Genomic DNA, 21,663 nt, shown 5'->3' on the forward strand with positions numbered 1-21,663 from the left:
CCAAGGGGTACAGGGTGGGGGAAGGAACCTTATGGTTTGCATTCTGCACAGGAGGCTCTTCCCCTGCCCTCAGAGTCTTGGGTCTCTCTACAGACGGAGGCAGCACTGTGCACCGGCCCCAGCCCCTCCCGCCATCTACCATGCACCAGGGAGGGCTGGCTGCAGCGGCCGCGGCTGCTGACACCAGCTCGGCCTACGGAGCCCGCCACAGCTTCTCCAGCTACTCTGACAGCTTCATGAACCCGGCGGCGCCCTCCAACCACATGAACCCCGTCAGCAATGGCCTGTCTCCTCAGGTAGGCATTCTCCACCCCTTCCCCAGAGCTGGGGTCCCATCGCCACCAGTCCAGCAAGTGAGGGCTCTGGGTGACACAGGTTGGTGCTCCCTTGGGGAAGACAGGCAACACTCAGAAGGTGTCATTCAATTCACTGGATCCCCATGGAACCCCTGGCTTTTGAGTACCATGAGAGAGTTGAAGTGGGAAGCCGGGATAGTCTTTCCACCTTCATTTTTCAATGTTCTGTGATCCTTTGTCCTGGATTTATCTTCTTCAAGCTGCAGACCTCGATAATGCAGTGGGCGGACACGGAGAAAGGGTTTCCATACTTCTCATCACCTAGAAACAAATAGATATTGTCTTATAGACTTGGTCTTGGCCTGACAGCCACCCAGAGCTCCATCTTGGGTTGTTTAGTCCATAAACGTCAGGCATTTTCACCGCATGGCTGGAAGCCTCGTCCCATCACTTCCTGTAGAACGCTGTCTGTGGTTGGGGTTCCACTCCAGAATCAGGAGTCCTTCCTGCATTCCATCTTGTGCTCCTCCCCCTCCCTGCATTTCACCAGGAGTGACCATCATGGAAAGGTGGAGCTGCATCCTATCGGTGGAGAGAATTGTAGGTGGGGCTCTAGACCGAGAACTCTACTCTGATTGGGTCTTTGGAGCTCTGCTCGCTAGTGTGGGATTGGTTGCTAGTTGTGTCAGTCATTGCCTGATAGTACTTTTAGAAGTCACTAGGGCTTCCTTTAGATGAAATCGGAAGACCATGCTGGGGCTGAGGGTGGTTATTGATGTGTTTGGGGAACAGGCCTTGATGATGCTGGAAGTCCTAGTGAATCTGAGGAACTGATGAGCTCATTCTTAACAACTGCTGTGTTGCTGTTGTTGGATGCTGTTGAGTCAATGCTGACTCATAGTGACCCCATGTGACAGAGTAGAACTGCCCCATAGGGCTTTCTTGGCTGTAGTCTTTACAGACGCAGAATCTCTAGGTCTTTTTTCTGCACAGCCAGAGTAGATTTGAACTGCCAACATTTTGGTTAGCAGCTGAGCACTTAACTGTTGCACCACCAAGGCTCTGTAACTGCAGAAGGCTCTCAAATATCCATAGAGACTGGTGGTTGAATCCAAGACTGGTTTTATCCTGTCTCCCACCTTCCTCACATCTGTGGTGGGAAAACATGTAATACAAACTTATTTGTACAGCCATAGCGTGGGCGAAAGGGAGAAGGCCTGAGAGTCAGAGCCTGGGTTCAAAGCCCAGCTCCACTGCTCAGGGAGATTAGGCAAGTCAGCATCTCTGAGTCTCGGTTTCTCCCTCATTAAACAAAGAGCCTGTTACTGACTTCCTAGCAAGGGGGGTCCTCCATATTCAATGTGATAATAGGTCAAAGCACCCAGCACAGTGCCTGGCACAAAGTTGGTGCTAAATACGCATTAATTCTCTTGCCTCCTAATTGTCAGGACAATATGATTAATATGGAAAACCTGTTACCTAAAGAAAAAAAAAAAGTGAGAGGGGGAAAGAGGTGGTGTCAACAAGCTATGGTTTAAGGGTCACATCTGTCCAACGACCTGTTTTTGTAAATAAAGTTTTATTGGAACGTAGACATGTCCAGTTGCTTACGTATATATAGCTGCTTTCATGCTACAACAATAGAGTTGAGTAGTTTTGACAGAGATGTTATTGCCTACAAAGCCAAAAATATTTACTATATGGCCTTTTACAGATGAAAATTGCTGACCCCCACTCTAAAACATTCCCAATAATGTTAATTTTCTGCTTGTTCTGGGTTCATTCATGTTTGCCTCCATTAATTTATGTAGCTGAGGGTTAGTTGAATTTCAGCACCATTATTTACTTGTGGGGAAGATCTTCAGCAAGTCCCTTCCCCTTTCCATGCCTCAATTTTCTCATCCTTAAATGGGGTTAATACTGGCATCTACCTCATAGGGTTGTTGAGGATTGAATGAGGCCATCTGTGTAAAGCACGTAGCCCAGCACCTGGCACATGGTGAGTGCTTGGCAAACATTAGCAGCTACATATAGACCTCCTCACAGTGATGCACCAAGTCCTCTTGGGTCCCATATTATGGGGGTGACACCATTGACCTGGGCTCTGAGGTGGCTTGCCAGTCACAGAGATTATCCTCACTGAGCCAGCCCTACACTCTTTCTTTTCTGGTGTCCCAAGTGACAATATAGCCTATAGACCAGAGTGTTTTCCCAGCTGAACCTAACTGGCTTCTTTGGGGTTCAAAGCCATGGCCTCTGTCTCACTAGTGTCAGGCGCCAACTGGCCAAGCTAACCTTCTAGAGTCAGGAGTTAGACACAAGATCCCAGCGCCGGCTGGGTAAGGGTGGCTGCCGAGACCCCAGGTGTCCATACCAGAGGATGTAGTCTAGGCCCCGCCTTGTTGTAAGAAGCAAAGTTGGAGGGGCACCCCTTGGAAAGCTGAAGAGGGACCTTGAGGCTATGTGGGCTAGCCATCTCACTTTACAGATGGAGGGCTTGGTGGCTTGCCAATGGCCCCAATACAACACTGGCAGGGCCAGGACTAAGAGTCCAGGGTGTAGCACCCCCGACCACCGCTCTTCCCAGCCCACCCTGCCTCAGTGTGGGCTGAGGTTTATCCCCCAAAGCAGCACTGCAGTCACAGGACAGAGGAGAGACTAGCAAAGAAGGGGCTCCTGATCCCTGGAGTAGGTCTCTCTGGGTGGTGCAAATAGTTAAGAGGTCAGCTAATGACCAAAAGGGTGGCGGTTCAGACCCATCCACAGACACTTTGGAAGAAAGCCCTGGAGATCTGCTTCCAAAAGGTCACAGCCATTGAAAGCTCAATGGAGCGGTTCTACTCTGCACGCGTGGGGTTGCCCTGAGTCGGAATCGATTTGATGGCAACTGGTTTGGGTGTCTTTTTGTTTTGTTTTGTTTTGACCTCTGGAGTGAGGTTTGGTGATGGGATTGAAGGGCAAGGATGCTCCAAACACTGTTTGAGCCCAGAAATGAACCCCAAGGAGGGAGAAGAGAGGAATAAAAACTGACCCACTAATGTGAGCAGCTAGACCAAGCTGAACCTTCTTCCCTCGTGGCTGGAAGGGTTTGGAATTGGATGTGGTGGTTACTGCCCTGCTTTGAAGTTCCTGAGCTGGCTCCTCACTCCTTCTCCCAACCTAGGGTTTCCCCTGAAACCAGAAGTGAGAAACCCTCAGAAGCTTCTGTCCCATTTCTCAGGGCTGAGAAGCCATGATGAATTGGGCGAACCTCTGAGAACAGCCCATAAGTTTCCACCAAAGGTGTGAAGACAGATGGGAAAGTCTGACAGGGCAGAGGGGACCAGAAGGTGAACAGCTGCTGGAGGACGGGCAAGGAGGCTGTGCTTAGGGCAGATGTGAGGGCAGGGGTAGGGGAGCAGGGGCAGCCAGGTGTGCTTCTGTGCACGTGAACTGCTGAGGCTAAGCTTCAAACACTTCCTGGAGGCAGGAGGTGGCGGGGGCAGGGGTGGGTGGTTTCTGGGTCTTGTACAGAAGTTCCTGGCATTTCTAAGCTCTAGCTCTTCTATGCTCCCTCCTCTGTCTAAGCAGGCAGGCTTGACATCTTCAGCACATCGTTTGGGGCTTTGTGGAAGTATAGGGGGACCCCCCGCCAAGTGAGGGTCATCTGCAGGGAGATGTTGACAGATCCACCTCTCTCCCCAGCAGGATTCCCCATAGCTCACCTGGGCAGGAGGGAGGGATGGGCCTGCTCTGGGAAGGGGTTTCCTACCTGGGCTATGGGACCGTCACACTATCCCATTACCAGATGGCAGGACTCTGCCACTGTCACCCAGATAGTCTTGGTTCTTGAAACTAGAGGGTGTTTTGTGCTTGCACAGTCCAGAGGGGGTTATGCTGAGGGGATGAAGTTGGGGCTCTGTGAGGACCTGGTTAGAGCCCCATAAAAGAGCTGCTCGTCACCCATGCCAACGCCGCCCATGGGGAAAACGTGCCTTCTGCAGTGGACTGATGGGGGTCCCTAGTCTCAGACCCAGCCTGGGCAGTGGGTGCTGCTGAGCCTCGGGGAATCCACAGAGAGACTGCCTCGTGGAGCCCCAGGGAAAACCCATTTACTCATGGCAGCTCTCGGCCTGTCCGCTGGCTTGGAAGGCATAAATACTTTAACAAGTATTTATGGAGTGCCTACTATGCACCAGAGCCCTGGTGGTGCAGTGGTTAACAGCTCGGCTGCTAACCAAAACGTCGGCAGTTTGAATCCTCCAGCCACTCCTTGGAAACCCTATGGGGCAGTTCTACTCTATCCTATAGGGTGGAGTCAGAATAGACTCCACTGCAGCCGGGTTTTGTTTGTTTGTTGTTTTACTATGCACTAGGCACTTTCTAGGCAATTAGGAATAAATCAGTGAACACTGCCTTAGTGGAGCTGGCATTATAATGGGGCAGATAGACAATAAACATGATTTTCGTCATCTCCTTTGCTCCTCTCTGGGGCTTAAAATAAAGGAACCTATAAAAGGCATTCGCATATTTACACCCTCTCCCAAACTAATTCATACTACACTGAACTATTTACATACTCACACTACACTGAACTAATGAAAATATTCTCTTAAGCATGCAGTTGATGACATGACCATGATCACAATGAGTCAATCCTTTTTGTCCTCTTTGTCTTCTTGGTTCTCTTTTCCTCTTTCCCTCTGCATACAATAGTTATGGTGACAGCTTATGTGGAGTGAATGCTTCCAGTGGGCCAGGCGTGGGTGGGCCAAGTGTTTTACCTGCTTTCTCTCATTGGATCTCAGCAGTAATATTGTGACCCTCATTGTACAGAGAAGGGGGGTGAGTACCTGGGTGCTGACTTGTCCAGGGTCATCCATCCACCCATCCATGCATCCATCTGTCCATCTATCCATCCATCCTCCACCAACTATTTATTGAGCTCCTACCATGTGTCAGAAGGAACTCTGGTGGCGCAGTGGTTAAGTGCCTGGCTGCTAACTAAAAGTTCAGTGGTTTGAACCCACCAGCTGTTCTTCGGGAGAAAGATGTAGCAGTTTACCTCCACAGAGATTACAGCCTCGGAAACCCTGTGGAGCAGTTCTATCCTGTCCTATAGGGTTGCTATGTGTTGGGATCAACTTGACAGCTATGGGTTTACCATGTAACTGAGGGCATTGGTGGTTCTGTGGTGCTATGGTGCTGAACAGGTTTCGGGAGAGTTTCCAGAACAAGACAGACTAGGAAGAAAGGCCTGGTGATCTCATTCCAAAAATCAGCCACTGTCAACCCTATGGAACACAGCAGTCTGATGATCCCATTGTTCACTGGGTCACCATGAGTTGGGGACCAACTCAATGACAGCAACACCACCACCACCATTTGCCAGGCTTTGTGGTAGGATCTGGAAAGTAGCAGAACTAGGATTTGAACACAGCCTAGCTCTATAGCCCACTGTGCTTTTCTGTCATATCCACTCCATGAGGTTGGTCCTATGGTCCACTTGCGGAAGATGAGGCCCAAGGCCACAAGGACAATTAAGCTGGGTTCAGAGCCAGTATCCCTAAGCACCAAGCTTTCCTCTTCTCCCTCGACAAGTAGGAATAAAGCTCAAGGCTGGAGTAAAGGGACAGTCTCCCAAATGACTCTCAACACCAAGCACCCAACGCTGCCTCGAAGCATCACGTGGGGCCTCCAGGGAAGCCAGTCCAGCAAGGAAAGACACCTCCATCAACTGGATACCAGCTGGGTGCCAGATCCATGCTAAGCACTTAAATGAAGCCATTTGAGCCTCGCAGCAACCCTGTTATTGTGTGCCGTTGAATTGATTCCAACTCATAGCTTTTTTTTTTCATAGCTACCCCATAGGGTAGAGTAGAACTGCCCCATAGGATTTCCTAGGCTATAAACTTTATTTTTTAAACTTTATAAGGATTCCTGGTGGCACAGTGGTTAAGAGCTCGGCTGCTAACCAAAAGGTCAGCAGTTTGAATCCACCAGTTGATCCTTGGAAACCTTATGGGGTAGTTCTACCCCGTCCCATAGGGTCACTATGCATCAGGATCAACTCAAGGACAACTTAAAACTTTATGAATGCAGATCACCAGGCCCTTTCTCCCATGGAGTGGCTGGTGGGTTGGAACCAACAATCTTTCAGTTAGTAGCCAAGCACTTAACAACTGCACCACCAGAGCTCCTTGCAGCAACCCTACACTTGAGGAAACAGGCTCAGAGAGGTTAAGTCACTTGCAAAAGGCCACAGAGCTGGTGAGTGGCAGACATCTGTCCCACCCACACACCTCACTGCCCCTCTGACCCTCAGCAGTCCGCTTGGCTCTAAGGCACTTGGCTGGGCCCCTCATGCTGTGGATGCTGGAATCCCTTCACCTCATTCTCCTCTTCCTCTTTGTGTCCCCCCCCACCCCCGCCCCACGTTTATTGGTGACACCGCGTTTATAATAAGCATTTAAAATGAGTCTTGCTGGACCAGGGATGAGAAAAGCAGAGGGAGCGGGAGATTTGTCGGCAGAAAGATGGGGAGGGGGATGGTGGGGTGTTAAATAGCCCAGAATTTTTTTAAAAACTGATGCAAATCACTGGTAGGAGAGAAAATTACGTGCAATTACGTCCTGATATTGGAAGGTTTTGCCTAGCCCAGGCAACAAGATCTCATTAACAAGCAGAAAATAAGATTGAAATGGTGTGTAAAAGAGCTGAAAAATGAATTTGAATGCCGCGTTTGTCCACAATTACCCCCTCCTTCACACATATTTTATTGCAATTTTTTTATTATTCTTAATCTCTCCATTCCTCAAAGCAGATTGGGGACATCCTGGCATTACCGGGGCGTCGGGAGGAGGTGCGGAGGATCTCCTCCTTCCCTGAAAGGAGACCCTTCTCCCGCACGTTTTCCGAGGTTGGGTTTTGGAGGGATCAGGACTCATTTCTCCGGCTTAGCGGGTTGTAGGAACACGGGGCTTTAACCCCGGCCACACTCTCCTCTGCGCCCCGCCCAGTCCTTCCTTCTCTTCCCTTCCCGGTCGCCTCTTCTGCTGGCTGCTTCCTTCTTCTCCGCCTCCCTTCCCTGTGCCTTCTTGGGGTTTCTTCTAGGCTTTCCCTTTCTTGGGAAGCCCCCCACCTTCACGTTCCACATATGGCGGGAAGCCTGGGAGTTCTGGTTTGGCCACTAATTGCATCGCTGTGTGGCCTTGGGGCAGCTTGCTTAGCCTCTCTGGGCTTCATTTTCTTCATCTGAAGGTGGGGGTGGTAATTCCTGCCTCTCGGGGGTGCTGTGAGAATTCAGGGAGGTTTGGAATGCAAAGTGTCTGGCACAGAAACCAGTTGCTGTCGAGCCCACTCTAACTCATGGCAACCCCATGTGTGTCAGAGTAGAACTGGGCTCCATAGGGTTTTCAGTGGCTGACTTTTGGGAAGTAGGTTGCCAGGCCTTTCTTCCGAGGCACCTCTGGTTGGACTCAAACCTCCAACCTTTTAGTTAGCAGCTGAGTGCACTAACTGCTTGCACTATCCAGGGACTCCTGCCTGGCACATAGTAGGTGCTTCATGACTGTGCGTCTCCCCCCTACAACCCGTGCTCTGGTGTCCTTTACTCACATCCCCATCTCTTCGGGTCTTTCTTTCTCTCCCCGCTTCCTTTCTTTCCGTTCCCTTCCCTCCCCTGCTCTCTTCTTCCTTTCTTTTCTCTCCCGTTCCCTCTCTCTCTCCCTCATCCCCTTCAATTGGCTGGAAAATACCTGGGGTTGGTTCCCACTCCAGGACAACAAAGGGCGTTCTGCTGACCCCAAGTCTGGGGAAGAGAGCGTGCTGGGGTACAGCTGTCGTTGCTGGGTGCCATCAAGTCAGTTTTCAACTCATGGCGACCCCCTGTAACAGAGTAGAACTGCCTGATAGAGTTTTCTAGGCTGTGATCTTTAAGAGAAGGAGCCCTGGTGGCGCAGTGGTTAAGTACTCGGCTGCTAACCAGAAGTTTGGCTGCTAACCGAAAGGTGGTTCAAACCCACCAGCTGCTCCACAGGAGAAAGATGTGGCAGTCTGCTTCCGTAAAGATTAAAAACCCGTGGCCATGTAGTCCACTCATAGCGACCCTATAGGACAGAGTAGAACTGCCCCATAGGGTTTCCAAGGAGCAGCTGGTGGGTTCACCGTGTTTAACCACCGTGCCACCAGGGCTCCCCATAAAGATTACAGCCTTGGAAACTCTATGGGGCAGTTCTAGTCTGTCCTACAGGGTCATTATGAGTCGTAGTTGACTCAGTGGCCGTGGGTTTCGCATGGGAATCTTTATGGGAGCAGATCATCAGGTCTTTCTTTCTCTCGTGGAACCGCTGAGTGAGTTCGAATCGCCAAGTTCTCAGTTAGCAGCTGAGTGTTTAACTGTTGTGCTACCAGGGCTCCTTGAGGTGCAGTTAGCACCCCGAATTCTGCTGTCTCTCCACCCTACCTTGCCCCCAGGCTTTGGGAAGGGCGAGCTGGGATAGAAGGAGCAGCTGACTCAAGTTAGAAGGACACAGGCTCTGAGTGGTTTTTCCCAGGATTAGAAGTAAAGCTAAACTGAGTCACCTCCCCACACACCCACTCTTCTCTCCCTGTGACCAATGGTGATGGTGCAAGGTGAGGGGGCAGTTTGTGCAAAGGGCCAGAAGTCTGTGGCCAGAATTCCTTGGACGTGGAGCTGAATGACATTTGTCAGCCTCTGCCCTCCCCACCTGGCTTTCACTGAACCCAGGAACAGCCCAGCTGCAGAGACCCCACAAGTCCCTCTTCATAGCCCTGGACAGCGTGACAATTGGGGGACGTGGGTCATGTCCAGTCTGCTCGTCAGCATCCACCCACACTCCAAGCCCTCACTTGCCCCTTCCACTTTCCTCCCAGCCCGGCCAGCCCCAGGGTGGGAAGAGCTGCCAGGGTGGGGTTGGCGAGAACAGAGGTATCAATTGATGGCTGGCTGTAGTCCTGGGCACCCCCACGGGCATCCTCCGAGCCTTCTAGGCCCCGGGGAGACAGACCTTGCCAAAATCCTGCTCTCACATCCAGCTCTGCCTTTGTCCACGGTTAACCTACCTCAGTGGGAAAAGCTGAGTTATTTCCCCCCTGGCAGTCCTCACCAAACAAAACCACCTGCTGGCGTCAATCAGAGGCCCCGGCTGCAGCCACAAGGGAAAGGCCAGGGCAGAGCCTCCTCATCTTCTGTGAAAACAGACCCATGTTTATGTCTCTGCCTTTCTTACCTCTTTTTCCTGGGTGGAAGGGAATGAGGCGGGGTGGGGAGAGGGAGGAAAACCTTCCCAGAGAGAAAAGCAAGACCAGAATTGGGGACTTTCCAGACTGGTGGCAGCAGGTGGAGGGAGGGGTGGTGCTTATGTGTTGGCTCTGCTAGAAGCGGGGGTGTCTGGTTTACTGCCTGGCACTAAGGGTGACCTTGGGGTCATTCGATCATCGAGGGAGAAGCAACCCTGGTCTTTCCTCCTTTCCCAGAAGACTGAGTGGGATTCTAGAAAGATGGAGTTTGAGCCCATTTCCCTGAGTCAGAACAAGAGTGGAGGATCAAAGGCCACTCTGGGACTCTTTTTTGCCCACCACTGAAACACTGCATCATCTAAACTCCACACCCTAAGAAGGAATGTGTGGGGGGTCTTACCTCTGCCCCCTAAACAGGCTGGGAAGGGCACATTCAGCCTGCTTGGGACAGCTAGATGCTTCCATGCACCACTTGTCAGGGCCTCGGGTCTTCAGCTATGGCCACGGGAGGAGCAGCATCTGTGCAGGATGGTTTATTTTGGTAGCACCTATAACGCAGTGCCTACCACATAACGTTGTTGTTGTTAGGTGCCATCAAGTCCATTTTCCACTCATAGCAACTGTATGTGACAGAGTAGAACTGCCCCAGAAGGTTTTCTAAGCTGTAATCTGTACAGGAAGGAGCCCTGGTGGCACAGTGGTTAAGCACTCGGCTGCTAACCTAAAGGTCGGCAATTCAAACCCACCAGCCACTCCATGGGAGAAAGATGTGGCAATCTGCTTTCGTAGAGATTACAGCCTTGGAAACCCTATGGGGAAGTTCTACTCTGTCCTACAGGGTCACTATAAGTCAGAACTGACTCTTGGCAACAAGCAACCTTTACAGGAGCAGATCACCAGGTCTTTTCTTCCTCGGAGCCGCTGGGTAGGTTCCTCTCAGTTAGCAGCTGAGGGCTTAACCGTTTTGCCACCAGGGCTCCAGCACATAGTAGGCCTCCAACGACTGCTGGCCAATCCCCCAGGTGTGGTGCAGGCCTAGTTCAATGTAGTTATGATCTGTTCCCAAGAGGGTTTCGAGGCAGCTGATCACTTAGCTTATACTTGCTGTCTTACATACCAGCCCCTTCACGTTCATTTATCTAGCTCCTGGTATTAGCACAGCATATAGGGAGGCTCGAGAAAAGACAGATGACTGTCCTTGTAAAGTACATTTTAGGGGAGACAATACTTACCCAGATAGCAGATAGAGAATTCAGTTGTTGACAGTTGAGTGTGATTTATGGCCAGTCAGGAAGAGCAGAGGAAGCTTGGAGATGGAAAGGCATAGTCAGAGAAGGCTTCCTGGAGGGGTGCCCCCAAAGGAGAGGCAGGATTTGCTCAGAGGAAAATAAGGGAAGAGGTGAGAGGTTGGTGCAGACTGGATGGCAGCCAATACGCAGGCAAATGCTAAAATAGTCATTAATTTAGAGCTATCTTGGGCGCAGTAGGATGATCACCCAGATCAGAGTTTGAATTCCAGCTCCTCTACTGGCTGGGCGACCGTGGGCGAGTTACATAAACTCACTGACCCTCAGTTTCCTCATCTGTGAAATGGGACCAATACCACTCACCTTGCAGCATTATGAGAATTAAATGAGACTGTTGATGTGAAACACTCAGCACCATGGCTAACACATAGTAGGAGCTTCATAAATGACCATTTCCCCCCTCTGCTTCTTCCTGCCCTAGATAGAGACCACTGGTGAGTTCTGACTACGTTTCTTTTCTTCCTGGGACTGGAGGCCCAGCCTAGCCCAGTCTGGAGCCTGGTCACTAGTTGGAAAGTCAGGAGACCCAAGTTCATGCCCTGCTCTGCCTCTGACCCAATGAATGGCCTTGGTAGATGCCTCCCCCATCTGGGCCTCAGTTTCCTCAGGAAGGAGATGGACCAGCTGCTCAGGAAGGAGCTTCCTGCTCAGAGTCAGCGATTCTGTGGGTTCTTTGTACGCAAGCATGAGTCACAGCCTCTAGATCTGTGGGTGGGAGCTGGCGCTCCTCTCGGTCCTGCTCCTCATCCCCACCCTCTGGGGCCCCAGCCTGGGCCTACTGTGGCTTCCCAACAGGCCAGGGGGGTTAGCGGTCCAGAGCTGCCTGGCTCGGTGGGAAAGAATGCAATAGAGGATTTGTCCTCCTTCCTGATTAGCATGGGGGGCTCGGGACAAGACAGTCCCGGCAGATAGAAGGGAGGAAAATGAGGGAGATTAGCAATTAATACAGTGGGCAGACTAGGAGCTGTACAGCTCATCCCTGGGGTCCCTGGCTGGAGGGAGGCCGCCAGGGTGGCAGGGCTGCTGAGGCCAGACAAAACCCCAAGCAGGGGATATGGGGTGACTTCGAGGGTGCCCAAAGGGCCATGCTCTCCCCTTCCTGCAAGGCTTGACACCTCCTGCTCCCTAGCCTAGGATCTTTCCACCGCCCCACCCCATCATCTCAAACTCACCCCAGTTGTTCTTTAAGACGTGGCCTCCTTCCAGGAAGCCCTCCCTCACCCCTTCAAGTTGGGTTCATGGTTCTCTTTCCCTATGCTTACTTCTCAGTTGCATTTATCACACTTTATCAGTGTATTAAAGTATCTGTATTATTTGACAAATATTATTAAATAATAATAATAATAATGGCTAAAAATTTTGAGCACTTACCACAGGCCAAGTACCATCCTAAGCCCTTTACATGGATTATCTCATTTAATCTTCACAACATCCCTTTGATGGAGGCCCCGGAATGACTTGTTTTACAAATGGGAGATGGGGAGGGGTGGCGGACATGGGCACTGAGCCGTTTAAATGATGGGTCCAAGGTTGAGTTGCTAACAAATGGCAAGGCCAGGATTTGAACCTAGGCTGCCTGGCTCCAGAGACCATGCTTTTACAGTGTATGTTATTAAAATGGCCTATCTCTCACTAGCTCGTGAGATCTCTGAGGGCCCCAAACACGACCCTTTGATCTTGGTTGGCCCCATTGCCCGCTGGAGGCAGGAGACCAGAGGGCTCCAGAGTGTGGGCTGTGGAGTACCTCTGCCTGGACCTAGTCCACAGCACTGTCCCCTCCTACCTGTGTGACTCCACACAGTTTTCTGTAACTTCTCCACCTCAGTTTTCCCCTCTGTAAAATGAGGGTAATAAGAGTTCCCATCTCTTGGAGCTAATAAGCAAAGCACATAGAACCATATCTGGTAAAACTCCTAGTTGCCATCGAGTCAGTCCTGCCTCATGGCAGCCCTGCGTGTGTTAAATAGAACTCTCCATAGGGTTTTCAAGGCTGTGACCTTTGGAAAGCAGATCGCCAGGTGTCTTTTCCTAGGCACTTCTGGGTGGGCTCAAACCACCGATCTTTCAGCTAGTAGTTAAGTACTTAACCATTTGTACCACCCAGGAACTCCTCTGGTACAATATGGGCTTGCTATTTGCAGATGGGGTTGCTGAGGCTCTGACAGGCGCTGTGATGTGCCCAGGGTCACAGAGTGAGGTAGCGCAGCGCCCAGACCCAGACTTTCTGTTGCAGAATTAATTTCCCCAGGTCTTTTCAGCCATCGCTTCTAGTCTTCATTTCCCATCTTCTTTCCCCTTAGCCTTGCTCATTTTGTTCTCCTGCTCCTTTTACCCTCCTCCCTGGATTGCTGCCCCACCCCAGCCTCAGCTCCAAGGCTCCCCCCACTCCCCCCCACTCCCTCTCTCTCCGCAGCTGTGAGCATTTCTCTAACACCTTTGGCAGAGGGAACAGGTGTTCTGAGCGACACCAGGGAGTGCTGCGGAGGGGTAGTGATGGGGAGGAAGGCTCCTCCCCCCGGGGTTTCTGGGAATATCCATGAGCTGGGCCAGTGTCCCAAGGGTGCTGTTGGAGCTGTCTGAAAGGTCAGGCCTCAAATGCCACCCTTAACTCCTGGGCAGCCTGGGCCCAGTCACTTCCCACTCTATGCCTCTCTTTCCTTCTGAGTGGTAAGGGCAGAACTTTCTTTAGAGGGGAACAGCCTCCAGGCAGAGGCAAGTCCCCCGCCCCACACTTCCCTAGCTCAGTCCAGCCTGGCCTAGCCAGGCCTGCCTTCTACATTCTTTCTCCTCCACTCTTGCCTCCAGCCTAGAACTTTCTCTTGGGGGCCCAGCTGATTGGAAATTCACCTCTAATTTCCTTTTTGCACACTCCCTCTGCTCCCCATTTCTCTCCTTTCTGCATTTCCTTCCTCCCACTCCCCAGTTAAGGAGTCCTGGTGGTTAAACGGTGGTTAAGTGCTGGGGTGCTAACCAAAAGGTGGGCAGTTAGAACCCACCAGCTGCTCTGTGGGAGAAAAGACTTGGCAAACTGCTCCAGTAAGGTGAAGATTACAACCTAGGAAACTGTACGGGGCAGTTTTACTCTGAGCTATAGGGTCGTGGCTAGTGAGTTTGGTCTGGTGCTCCCCAATTCTTCTCTCCCCTCTTTTCCTTTTTGGCTCCATTTCCCCCCACTCTGCTTGCACCGCAGCTCAGATCCCCTCCCCCTGAGCCCACCATCAGCCTCAGGTTCACTGCTCCTGACTGCTTCTCTATTTCTTCCTCCCTCCCCTAGACCCTTGCCTTCCTCTTTGCCTCTCTCTCCTGCTTTCTTTCAGACCCTCCCTGCCTTCCATCCTTTCCTTCTTTCTCCCTTCTGCCTTCCCTTCCCTCATACCCAGTCTCTCCCTCTCTCTATTCTTTCCCCTAATCTCTTTCATTCTTCACTTCATCTCTCTCACCTCGCATTTTTTCCCAGCAAACACCTCTTTTTTCTCCATCTTCAGCCAGCCCACCAACCCCCCCCCCACCCCGTCCCCTTTCCCGTCACTCCCTCGCCCACTTCGTTCCTCTTCCCATTTCTCCTTCCTAAGTCCTCAGCTCTCTGGGACCTGCCCAGCTCGCTAATGGTGGGCTCTGAGGCAGGGGCTCGGGGTGCGGGTCCCCGAGATAGGGCTGACCGGTGTCCAGGGCGGGTGGGGGTGGCGGCGTCGAGGGGGGTAGTGATCGGCTGGGCTGGATCCTCCGCCACCCCTCCCCGCACTCTGCCACCGCCGCCGCCGTCGCCGCGCCTTTGATCCATGGCCCGAGGCCTCCTGACAGTGGAAAATGCGGGGAGACAAAACCACTCAGTCAAAGTGATTCCCAACAACTGTCTCCCCGAGATAAGGACGCGCTCCGGCTCGGCGGCCAGCTTAATTCCTCCTGCCCAGGCCTGGGATCCGGGAGCAGCCAGCGAGCCGGACCGCCCCCCGAACGTTTGGAGCCGCCTGGGCCCGCCCGGCGCTTAGCAGGTCCGTGCGCCAGGTCCGTGCGCCGGTCCTGCTGCCGCCACCATCCCAGCGCTCACGACGGCCGGCCGGGCGAGGGACCCAGCTGACCAAGTCAGCGGGCCAGGGCCTCCCGCTCTGCGAGGAAGAATCTGCGAGGCCCTCCTTGGTGGCGCGCCCTGCGGGCTTCCTCCCCATTCTCTGTCCATCATTCACGGGTCTTCATGGGCCCCCTTCTGCCAGCCTTTCCCTCGGCCTAGGATATTCTCACCCTCCTCTCGCTTCACTTAGCCAGAGCTACTCATCTCTGGAGTCTCCTCTCAGAGGTCTTCAGCAGGAGAAGCAGCAGCCTAGGTGGCCTTGCCCCCTCCCACAGCCCCTGTTCTCCCCCTCCAGGTAGCCCTTTGCCCCTGAGTTCTAACCTTCTGGATCCTGCTCTCTCCCGGTAAAGCAAGGACCAGGCTATCCTGCTGGCCTCTGTGTCCCCAGCAGGTAGCTTGGCATATAACGTTGTTAGTTGCTGTTGAGCCGGCTCCAGCACATGGCGACTCTGCGTAAAGCAGAAGGAAACATTGCCCAGTCCTGGGCCATCTTCATGATTGTTGATATGCTCAGGTCCATTGTTGCAGCCGCTGTGTACTTTGAGTGCCTTTCAATCTAGGGGGCTCATCTTCAAGCATTACATTGAACATTATTCTGTTGTGCTCCATAAGGTTTGCATTGGCTAATTTTCTGATGTAGATTGCCAGGCCTTTCTTCCTAGTCTATCTTAGTCTGGAAGCTCTGCCGAAACCTGTCCACCATGGGTGATCCTGCTGGAATTTGAAATATTGGTGGCATGGCTTCCAGCATCATAGCCAAACACAAGCCACCACGGTATGACAAAGTGACAGAAAGGTGGTGGCGGCACACAATAGAGTCCAGTAAACAGTTGTGGGCATGCGTTGGACACTCTCTGAGCATGTGGTCTGTGCCAGGCTCTGTGCATGGAGGATACCAGGTGAGCTAATCCCGGCCCTGCCTTCATAAACCTTCCAGTTAGTTCAATGAGAGACAAGCAGACCACCGCAACACAGAAGCCTCCAGAAAGGAAAGGGTACCAGGGCTGAGCCAGGGAGGGGCTGTGTCCCTAGGCACCCTCTTGCAAGGGAAATGCTCTCCTCAGGGCTATCCAGCCTGGCTGAGCTGGACAGACCACCTCAAGGCCCAGCTTTGCTTTCAGACCAAGTTGCTTGGCAAGCTGGGGTCCGATGTGGAAATGCAGGAGTGGGCAGCAAATCAGATTATGTAAACAGAGGCCAAAAGAGAACCCTCATGATCCCAAGCTATATAATCTCTGTGGGGCCACTGGGGACAGAGGGAGCCAGTGTGTTTGGGGTGATGGCAGGGGGCAGAGATCACCGAGAAGCAGCATTCAACTCAGAATAAGGAAGGGCTTTCCAGCAGTCAGAACTGGCCAGGGATGGAAGGGGCAGCCTTGTAAAGCAGTGAGCATCCTGTTTCTGGGGGAATGCAAGCAGAATCTGGGCCACACCTGTGAAAACTGTTGGAAGTGGATTCTTTGAAGGGTAAGGTCAGTGGCGCCGAAACCTGTGCATCAGAGTGACCTGGACGTCTGTTAAAAATCTAAATCCCCAGGCTCCATGCTCAAAGGCTGACTTAGTAGTTCTGTAGGGGCTTGAGATCTGTACTTTTAAGAAGACCCCATCCAATGCAGCTGGTCCAAGGCCTGGCACACCTGAGGCTCAGGATTACAGAGCTCTCACCTTGTCAGCCTTGCCCAGGGGAGTACAAGGCCCTAGCCTCAGTCTGCCCAGGGAGTCCCGTGCCCCCAAACATCACTGGCACCTCTACCTCCCTTAGTGCGTGACTGGTGGCGGAATCTGTTTGAATTGAACAGAGAATCTCCTCCAAGCAATCTCAGAGCAATCTAGGGGTAGCCAGCCCACTGCCCCATTTTACAAAAGGAGATACCCACAGTACCCCTGCACATTTTTCATTGCCCAGGAAGACTCGGGCTTAGCAGGGCTTTATTGAGGCACGGTGAGTGTGGCAATGGCTTGATTGTTCCAGGGGGTCAATTTATAGCATTTACAGTGGCCTCTGCCTCTGCTCCCAGTTGCCTCGGTGATCTCTGCTTTTACGCCATGCCCTGGGAAATCTCTTCAAGCATCTGAAAAGAACCAACTGGTAAATGAGCACTGGACAGAGAGTCAGGAGACCTGGGTGGGGCGTGTGAGGGACACCCACCTCTGCCTGCCTCCTGTCCCTCTATCCTGCTCGGCAAGAGTCAGGGGCCAGAAGGCGAGGGTCTGTTGGGAACGAGTAGAGAGATTGGGGGCTCAGGACTTGGCTCCCTGGATCCCTGGGGACAACTGATGGAGCTGGCCCAAGGCCAAATGAACATGACTTTTTTGCGAGACTGGGGGTCTCTGACCTGAGGAGTTGGAGGATTAAGGTCCCTTGAGGGTGCTGGCAAGTGTCTTATCACAAAGGGGACATGTCCAGGCTGAAATTGAGACATGATGCCCAAGGCAAAAGTTCTTGAGTCTGCCCCAAGGGACTTCCTTCCCCACCACAGACAATGCCATTGCCCACCCCAAACTCTCAATCATCCTCCCTTCCCTGAGCCCCCAAAGAAGCGGGGCTGCTGTTCCAGAATCATTACTTTCATAGTAACAGCAATGACATGCCCCCTTTGTTTAGAACCCAGTGGTCCACGAGGTTACCCCCATTAGCTATTTTCACTGAGTCCTGAGGACCTGGAATCATTGTGCCCATTTTACAGATTCAGAGAGACAAGTACAGAGCAAGGGGCAATGTCAGAATTCAAACTTCAGGTCCATCTGATGCCAAACATTAATTTCTCTCCTCCGTGCTGTGCAGGCAGGAAAAGCAGCAACTGGACTAGAGCCTTGCTGCTCCAGGTTTGCTCTCCTCTTGAACCTGATCTCAAGGGATTCACATTCATATGAAAGTTTGAGAAGCACTGGCTGAGATGACCTCATCATCCCCTCCCCATTGCAGTGACAAAGTGGACCACCCTGGACAGCAGAGGAAGGAGAAAGGAAGGGGCCTGGGAGGGGACGGGGCTTAGCCAAGGTCCCTTAGGGCCCTGAGGAGGAGGCAGGTGGCGGGGAGGTGGGCTGAGGGCACCCCAGCTCTGCCCTGTGCTGATAACTAGTTGGGCCAGGGCATGTGGCTGGTACTTAGGCTGTCTGGCATGGCATCAGCGTGGCAGGCTCAACCTCGTGTGTGTTAAGCTTCTCTGGCTGATTGGAGAGGTGCCTCCTGCAGAAGTGGGCAGGGGTGGCAGGCAGAGGGGCAAGGAAGGGGACAGACAGGTCAACAGACCTATAGAGAGGGCCAGGATGTGAGATCCTGGTGGAGAGAAGGGAGGTGTGTAGAGAGGACACTCAAAGGACCAGGAAAGAGAGGGATGGAGAAGAGTAGTGGGCAGAAGGAGAGCAAGACAGAGACAGGAAGAGAGAGAGAGACAGAGAAGGCCACACGGAAACAGAGAGAACAAGAGACAAAGCGACACAGAGACACAGAGACAGGGACAGGGAAAGAGAGAGAAACAGGGAGGAACCATCTCTAAGGGAATGAGGAACGATGGAGCTTCAGAGGCCACACTTGGAGGGAGGAGGACTTACAGACACAAAGTAGGTGGAGGAGCCCAGACAGGAGGAAGGACCCTAGAGCCTGAGGGGTGAGTGCAGAGGAGGGCTCAGAGAAGAGGGAGATAGAGCCCCGGGCTCTGCAGTCAGATGCACCCGAGTTTGAACCACAGCCCCACCACCTTCTAGTTGTGAGGCCTTGGGGAGGGAAGGAACTTCACACCCTGTGCCTTGGTTTCCCCCATTAATGGAGCTGCAGCGGAAAAAGGTCCCTTTATCCCCCAACACTATAACGTGCCAGAGTCCAGCCCCCTCTCCACCTTCCCTTCAGCCCTTCTCCCACCCCCAGTCCAGGTTTCCACAATAGGGGCCAGGTGAAGGGGCAGCCCAGCCTGAATCCCAGATGCCCTGCTCTGAGCCCTGGCCTCCTGGTGTGGCCTGGGTTGGTCCCAGGGCCCCCAGAGCCTGGGGTGAGAAGTCCTGCCCTTTCAATGAGTGTTTCCCTTTAGTTCCAGATGCCACCCTGACAGGTGCTCGCCTGTGATTAATGTCCCCACCCCTAGGCCTGGGACCAGCCCGTCCTCCCCAAGCCAGCACTGGCGGGTGGGTCAGCATCACAGGGCCTGCTGCCCCCACCCCCGACCTGGCCTGGACCTCTCACCGGGAGCAGAGAGCAGCCTCCCCAAAGCTGCCCTCGGAAGAGCTGGTTGGCCATGGCTGAGTCTCTGAGTTCGAGTCTCTGCTCTCCTGTCTGGGTGATGGCGTTCGCGATCTTGCCCTTCTGTCACCGGTGAAGGAGGCTGTGTCACCAAAGTGCCGGGGCTCCTAGGGGCAAGGCAGAGAGGCCACTGGGGGCATCCTGGGAGGTCCACACAGTCCTGCTCACCAAGTCGTTAATGGTGGACATGGGGCACACGAGATTAACTTCTGCTCTTTCAGTTGTGTGGGGAGCTGAACTTGAGGGTTGTCAGATCACACATGCAAATACAGGCTTTAACAATTTGAAGGCCCTGTGCACAGTGGCTGAGGAGGGGACCTTGGGTAGTTGAGGGTAGAGCCAGGGTTAGGGGCCTTGGAGTTTGGGGGACTGTGCTCAGAGGTAGGGACCATAGTTGAAATGTCGGTTGAGTTAGAATGGGTCATGGTTGAATTGGAGAGTATTATTTAAACTGAGGGCAATTGTTGTGTGATCTTGGACAGATGGCTCGACCTCTCTGTGCCTCAGTTTCCTCATCTGTAAAATGTGGATAGCAGGAGTACCCAGTTCACAGGGCTGCTTTGAGGAGTAAATGAGTTAACTCACATAAAATTCTTAGAACACTACCTGGCACGTAGTAAGCACTGAAGAAATACGAGCTAGGATTACTGGTTGCCATCGAGTTGATTCCCACTCATGTTAACCCCATGTGTGTCAGAATAGAACTGTGCTCCGTAGGGTTTTCATTGCTTGATTTTTCAGAAGTAGATCACCAGGCCTTTCTTCCACGGTGCCTTTGGGCGGACTCAAACCTCCAACCTTTTGGTTAGCAGCTGAGTGTGTTAACCGTTTGCACTACCCAGGGACTCCATACTAGGATTATGAATGGTTAAATTAAAAAGGGTGACGAGCATCAGGGTCATGGGGTTGCTTTGTAATCAGAGCTAGGGGCCCAAGTTGGAGTTGGGGTGCATGCAGTATGGTGCAGGGGCTCTGTTCTGGTTCCCTTTTCCTCCCTGCCCAATCAATCCCCTTCCCGTAGAACCTGAGGCAACACCTCCCCAGCCCACAGCACCATAAGCAGAGCCGCTATCTCCTTCTGCGTCTCTGCCAGGCCTGGGGACTGAAACAAGACAACATCTCTCTACGGCCGTCCTCAGTCTCTTGTTTGTTTGGTACGTTGGAGCCGTGGGCATGTTTTTTTTTTTTGCTAATTTTGTGGCTGCCTTTATCAAATGGGGATTCACAGGCTCTTTATCCTCGATAAGTGGATTAGTCAGTGAGCTAAACAAGGAGGTGTCGAATGCTGGGGCTGCTCCAGAGAAGATATTTGTTTTGCAAAGAATGGAACCTGCATTCCCTGCCCTGTGTGGGCGAGGCAGGAAGGCGTTGCAGTAGCTGGAAGGGCCCTCTGTGTACCCTCTCCTGGGACAGGGTAGTCTAACTCATGGGAAGTTTCTAGAGCCCAAGCAGGGAGTTGAGATGAGGCTGGGTCCCAGGAGGAAGGGCCCCTGGGTCCATCTGGGGAGGGGAAAATGAAACCTGAATTAAATCCAGATAAAAAAAAATTTTTTTTTTTCTTTTTACCAAGTATACCAGGAGCCCTGGTGGCCCAGTGGTTAATTCCTCAGATGCTAATCAAAGGGAAAGGGTCGGCAGTTCAAACCCACCAGCTGCTCTGTGGGAGAAAGACAAGGTGGTCTGCGTTCATAGAGATCACAGCCTTGAAAATTCTATGGAGCAGTTCTACTCTGATCCTATAGGGTTGCTGTGAATCAGAATCGACTCGATGGCAACAGGTTTGCCCAGAGTCCCTGGGTGGTGAAAATGGTTAAGTGCTTGACTAGTAGCCAAGTGGTTGGCATTTCAAACCCCTTCAGAGGCTCATTGGAAGACCCACCTGTTGATCTGCTTCCAAAAGGTCACAGCCTTGAAAACCCTGTGGAGCAGTTCTACTCTGCACACATGGGGTCACCATGAGTTACAATCAACTCAACGGCAACAAACAACAACAACAAGCAAGTATACCTACCCATTGCCTTTGAGTTGATTCCAACTCAGAGCAACCTATAGGACAGAGTAGAACTGCCCCATAGGGTTTCCAAGGAGCACCTGGTGGATTCGAACTGCTGACATTTTGGTTAGCATCTAAGCTGTCAACTACCAGGGCTCCAAATATACCTAAAACTAGCAGAGGTATATTTTGAGTTGTGTCACCTTCCTGGGCTGCAGCTTCCCCCTCCCCTTCTTTTATCCTTCATATGCCTTTCCTCTTCCTTCGCTTCCTTTTCCTTCTGCCCTTTCCCTTTCTTTTTAATTCTTTTCTTAATCCCTCAAATACCTCCAAGAGCCCCTGCCAGGCCCTTTGCTAAGTACTGTGAATTTAAACGTGGATAAGACATGGTCCTTGCTCGTGCTGAGCTCATAGTCCTACTGAACAAAACAAATGACTCAATCAAAACCAAACCAAATCCAGTGCCGCTGAGTCAATTCCAACTCATAGCGACCCCATAGGGTTTCCAAGGCTGTGAATCT

The 21,663-nt window shown here is 52.3% G+C and overlaps 1 protein-coding gene across 2 annotated transcripts in view; it reads left to right on the forward strand.

Moving 5' to 3' along the window:
• Positions 1 to 21,663, forward strand: part of PAX7 (paired box 7) — a 117,648-nt gene that overhangs the window by 72,669 nt on the left and 23,316 nt on the right. For both annotated transcript variants that reach the window (XM_003413438.4, XM_010593062.3), the window contains exon 7: positions 94 to 296. In XM_003413438.4, coding sequence (XP_003413486.1) covers positions 94 to 296 — 203 coding nt within the window. The remainder of the gene's footprint in view (positions 1 to 93; positions 297 to 21,663) is intronic.

The sequence above is a fragment of the Loxodonta africana genome, chromosome 3 (assembly GCF_030014295.1).
Source record: "Loxodonta africana isolate mLoxAfr1 chromosome 3, mLoxAfr1.hap2, whole genome shotgun sequence".
NCBI lineage: Eukaryota > Metazoa > Chordata > Mammalia > Proboscidea > Elephantidae > Loxodonta > Loxodonta africana.